The following is a 5,402-nucleotide window of genomic DNA, read 5'->3' on the forward strand; positions in this document are numbered from 1 at the left end:
ACATTACCAGAGCAGCAAAAATTGTTTTGGAACAGTTTACATCACGGCAGCAGGACAAAAACCGAAATATAGCGCTCATGCTAACGCTAAATCTGTAGCAGACAGCAAAACACTGGAGCTCTGCTCCCAGAATCCACCAGGATCGTCATCTGCCAATCAAAACCGCGCCCCCTCATTAAGCAAAAAGAAATCCTGCTTTTTTTTAAAAATTACAAACAGAAAAAAATTCACTTCCCTCGGAGTTGTCATGGATCAAATATGCAGCCATTGATGAAATAAAAACTTTAAGCCCCAGGCATTAAAGGGGTTTATCAGAGGGCTGAAAATGAGGATTTTAACATGGGAGTCAATGGGAATCTGCTCACTCTAAGCACCAACCTCTCTGGTCAGAGCCGGTACTGCAACGTTTTGTTACTTCCTGGTTGGCTTCACAATCCGGCTGCCAGTGTTGGGGGTTGGTCTGAATTCCCCCCTTAAGCTTATTTATTTATTATTTTTTTTAATTTCCTCCATCATCAGAAAATTATAACAAGAAAATAATAAAAACGCAAAAAACAGGATTTTCATTAGAGTGGCTCTTCAGTATAAATTTTACTTGTTTAATTTATCAATATTTTGAAATACCATAGCCTGTTTTCAATCTATTCAGAGTTAGTTAGAAGACATTTCATGCTGACTGACTCATTTTCCAACCACAAATCTCTTGTTGGATGTTGTATTGGCTTTGTTTAATGTAGAACATTCAATTAGAACCCAAGGGCAAACTCTTTTCTTGATCATTTGCAAACTTGCTGGTATTAAAACCTTCTAGCAGCAAAGTGCTGCTGTTGGCTTCTTGTTTGTTAAAGTCTGCGTGTTTGGTCAGGCAAATTATAAAAACAAGCGGATAATAAGGGTTAGCAGGCATGATAAGTCCTAATATCTTGTAAACTGGCAGGAGGGATAGTTTAAGCCGGTCTTATGCTAATAATACTACGAGTGACTGTCAGCAACGGAGAAATACAAACATCTTCAGACGTGCTTAAACCGGGTAATAACCTTATGTGCAAACAAACACTCACATACCTAAAAAGTGAGTGTCACTTAAAGCTGTAACTTTAAGATGGGAGGGAGAAGCTGAAATGTTCCAGAGGAACTATTTAGGCTGCAGTGAAAGTTACATAATTTCTCACATTTGTCGTTGTGATTGATCCTAGAATAGGATTAGGCTTCTCTTCTGCTGGTCAAAACATTTAGTATCATTCTCCAATAACACTTTTAATTGTCTGAGCTTTAAATCTTTTTATTTTCAGTCCATGAAGTTCCCAAATATGATCATATATGTCCCGATACTGTGAGACTTTTGCAATATCATAATGACTCGCTACAGTCATGCAGAGGGAGTGCTGCTTTCATTGATTTTGTTTCCTCAGCTCTGACAAGAGGTGGCAGAGAAGCTGCCAGTATCAGTATCAAACAAGCATTTGACACTTTCAGGGCAACAAATAGATAGCTAAATTGCCTAAGGCCAGCGTCTTTGACATCAGCAGGAAGAGGAAAAATGTGCAGCTACAGTTAATTAAGTGCAGATAAGCTAAGCATGTCATCTTTAAGGCTTTCCTCACCCTTCGCTTTCACCGGGTTTGTGTCGATGGAGCATATCTCACTTCTTGTGCTGCATTGCTTAATGAGTATACACTGCAGACAAACAAACAAAAGAGGTTTCTTTACAGAGGGCTTTTTCTTTTCTCGTTGGTTTGTCATCTTCATTCGAAATGCCACATCCGTTCATCTACCTCTTTATAATTGGTAACAGTGACATTTAGCCAGATTCCTACTGTCTTACAAGACCTTTACATCCATTTAATTGTACAAGATCCTGGACTTTTAGTTGTCATTGCCAACTGATGATCTATCTATCTATCTATCTGTCTGTCTGTCTGTCTGTCTTTCTGTCTGTCTGTCATCCATCCATCCATCCATCCATCCATCCATCCATCCATCCATCCATCGAAGTCAAACCTTAAGCTATCACTGCTGTATTTTTTTTTTCTTGTTGAATTGAAAGCTGCATGTTTTCAAGCTGCTCTAAAATATATAATGAGGTCATTTGCATTAGACTGCAGATTGGATGACCTTTGCTATTGCCAATAATTACTGTAAAACCCGCCTCTGTCTGTCATCAGCGAGGATGTGGCAGGGACCTCTCTGTGCTCACAAAAGGTTAGCTTGAGGCTCGTTTCTGGACTTATGAAAAAGCCGCAGGAAAATGTCATTAGAGCATGAGGAAGAGACACTGGGAATTAACAATGGTAGATTCAATCAGGGTGGCTTTGAGGTAGGCGGGGCGTGTGCATTCACCCCCTCCCCACCACCACTACCCATCAAAAAAAGAAGGGATTGGAAGCATGAGCTTTGAAAAGCACTTGTTCATTTAGAGGTTCCTCTCCGCAGCCGGAGAAAGAAGGACACCCTGAGGGCGGCTTCTGTTAACTCCGCGGGGCTCCCTGACTCTGCCAAGACACAAACAAATTGACAAAGTGAACTGAACAAATCAAAATGTAAATGTTCGTGCCACAGATCTGACATGCAAGATCATTCAACAAGATCACTCAACCAAGCTTAGATATTTCACCACATTAATTAATTACCATATCCATTAATTACACAGTATAGCTACAAAATAGTTTACACTTTTCATGTTGATTAATTGTTGGTACAATGGATGGTGTGTAATTGCATGCTGTTATTGTGCAGTGAAATGAGACTTCTCATCAGTGTCTAACTCTCCTTCCTATACCATTATTTGATGCAGGTCAAACATTTTATTAAGAAAACCCTCTTAGTTGGCAAAACGCATGTTTTGTAGAATTTTAAATCTTTTAGAAAAAAATTGGTTAGTAGAGCAGCATGTTCAGAGCAGTGTAGGATGAAAATTTGAAGAGAAACATTTTGAGGGGGCAGAGCAGAGCACTAACATCAGAGGCTCTGTTTTGTGCTCTTGGTTCTAGTCACAGCGACGCGTCACGTTTCACCTGCCGGACGGCTCTCAGGAGAGCTGCAGTGACAGCGGTCTCGGGGATCATGAGCCTGTAGGTAGTGGCTCCCTCCTCACACAACCTCTCCCTCTGGTGCAGGCGCAGGACGACTTCTATGAGCAGGCCTCCCCCGACAAGAGGACCGAAGCTGATGGCAACTCTGATCCCAACTCTGGTGAGTTGAATCCCATTGCTTTACACATTTTTTTGTACTTATGCTTGGCAGGTTTCAAAGTTGTGTGAATTCAAAGCATTGATGCCAAATGTTTTTGTCCTTCCAAAAAGGTAGTTTTGCCTACACTGGTGGAGTTAGTGTGTTTTCTTTTCTCTCAGCCACAGTCTAATTCATCATAATTGCATTGTTTCATATTTCTGTAATTCAGATGCATTTTCGTCAGAAATAATGTTTGTGAAAAAATTAAAGGAGTATTGAATTTGTTTCTTAGAAACGCCAAGTAAACAGTCACAAAGGACACCATCTGTCTCCATGATGAGCCCAACACACCAAATATCATTTCATTTTAAGTCATTTGATTGCTCAAGTAGGTTTCTAGTGGATACATGAACGGGTCATTCATTTCTCAGTTAATCATCCAGACTTGTTCATCCCTCCCAGGAGCAAACCTGGGCCTCCCATAGGCTCCTCACCTATTTGTGAAACTCATTTGATTTATTTAGAGATGATTTCCCAGTTGGAAGTCTTGGTGCTCGGCTGAAGATGTTAACTTCCCCACTATTTCTGGTGGGAGAGCACATCTCCGACCCAGTTTTCTCGTTTTATCATTAAGAGGGTGAGGCGTGCGCAAGAGATCAAGCTCATCGCCCGAAGGTCGATGCCAGTTTTCCTGCTGAGGGTGGAGCAGCTAGCACTCTCCAAAAACATGTGCTATGTGTAAACTGTGAGAGTGCAAGATTTCATACAGACTCTGACTTAGCAGATGCAGTCTCAGTTGGCAGTTGCAGTCAGCGAGTACACTGAAGGCCCACTGACTCACTGTTTTAACAAATTAAGGAAGCATCACATGTCCCGGGGTTTTAGAGGGATAGGAGAGCTAAGCTTCCAGCATACAAGGAGAAATCTGTTTATATTTTTTTCAGCTCAGAAAATTTTATTAAAAAAAGAAAATATCAAAGGGATTTTAAAGAAAGTACTTAGGTTCATTACCACAAAGGTAAATATGTTTCAAACACAGCAGAATTTAAATCACCTACAGCCTAATATAAACTGTTTATGTTCTTTTTGAACTGTCTGTTGTCATTATCCTACAAACCACTTCATAAAAAAGGTACATTAACTTTTTGGTACAGTCCAGGAACACACTGTGGGAGGATTAGAATATGGTCACCTCTTTAATTTGATTGGATGATAGAGCACATAATCCCAACACTATACATCATTTATGGTGCTCCTGCTGTGGTTAAAGACTCACTCCAATGAAAATTGTGCTTTTAGCATATTATTGTTTTTAGAAAATTAAGATAAACATTGCAATTTTCTACACACTCTCTGTGCACAACGTAAAACTCTGAGACTGTTTGTCAGTCACACATTTTTACCCTGATATCTTAACAGCATACGTACATTATTAAAAGACGTGTTACGTCTGAAATAGCATTTACGAAATGCTAGCATAGTCTTTAGCGCTTTTATTTACAAATTCCAATAACATAAATCTTTTTACTCACCTTTTGTTTCTTTATGAACACAGTAGCCTCATCTGGTTAGCTTAAAGCACGGACAAAGAAACTTAAAGAGGACATTTTCGTTCGTTTCTCTCCAGTTTGCAGGACTCCGGTGTGCTGCTAAAGCTAGGTGAAGAATGTTGCTCACGGGCCTCCGTAGTTCTGACTTTAAAGTTAGAATTTTTCATGGGCTTTTTTTGCAGTGGCCCTAATCCTCTTCCGTAGGAGCAGATGCCAAAAGGCTTTTGGAAAAAGCTTGTAAGTGTGACATAGAAGCTACAGTCAGGAGCCACACACTGCCTGCTTCATTCCATTCCAATCCAGCCACTTGCAGACAAATAGATCCAATTATGACTCTGTTTTCCTCGTCTGAGCTAACACCTGCTAAAAACTGTGTGGCTGGACAGCTATGAGACTTTTTGCCATGTTTGTTGCCCTGATGATGTCGGATTGGGGCTGTGAGGGGCTGTAAGCTAGTGGGAGTGTTACCATATGGATGATGGGAAAGAGACAGGCTTACTCTGCGCCAAAAGTTCAGTGTACAACGCAGAGGCAAATTTCTTCTGAACTACCGTTGCTCTGCAGAAACTGTTTTGGGCTAAAATCAGAATATTCGTAAGCAATGTTCCCTCTAAGCTGCGCACGTGCGCAATTGCGCACTGCTCCCACGCCCGTTGCGCACAGCAAATCTATTCTGCGCAC

At 40.7% G+C, this 5,402-nt stretch overlaps 1 protein-coding gene across 1 annotated transcript in view; it reads left to right on the forward strand.

Moving 5' to 3' along the window:
- The window catches only part of LOC112160556 (protocadherin-9), a gene marked incomplete at its 5' end in the record, with an annotated part of 205,925 nt that overhangs the window by 145,410 nt on the left and 55,113 nt on the right, over positions 1 to 5,402 (forward strand). Inside the window, 1 exon segment of the mRNA XM_024295175.2 lies at positions 2,991 to 3,192. Coding sequence (XP_024150943.1) covers positions 2,991 to 3,192 — 202 coding nt within the window.

Source organism: Oryzias melastigma, linkage group LG3, assembly GCF_002922805.2.
Source record: "Oryzias melastigma strain HK-1 linkage group LG3, ASM292280v2, whole genome shotgun sequence".
NCBI classification, from domain to species: Eukaryota; Metazoa; Chordata; class Actinopteri; order Beloniformes; family Adrianichthyidae; genus Oryzias; species Oryzias melastigma.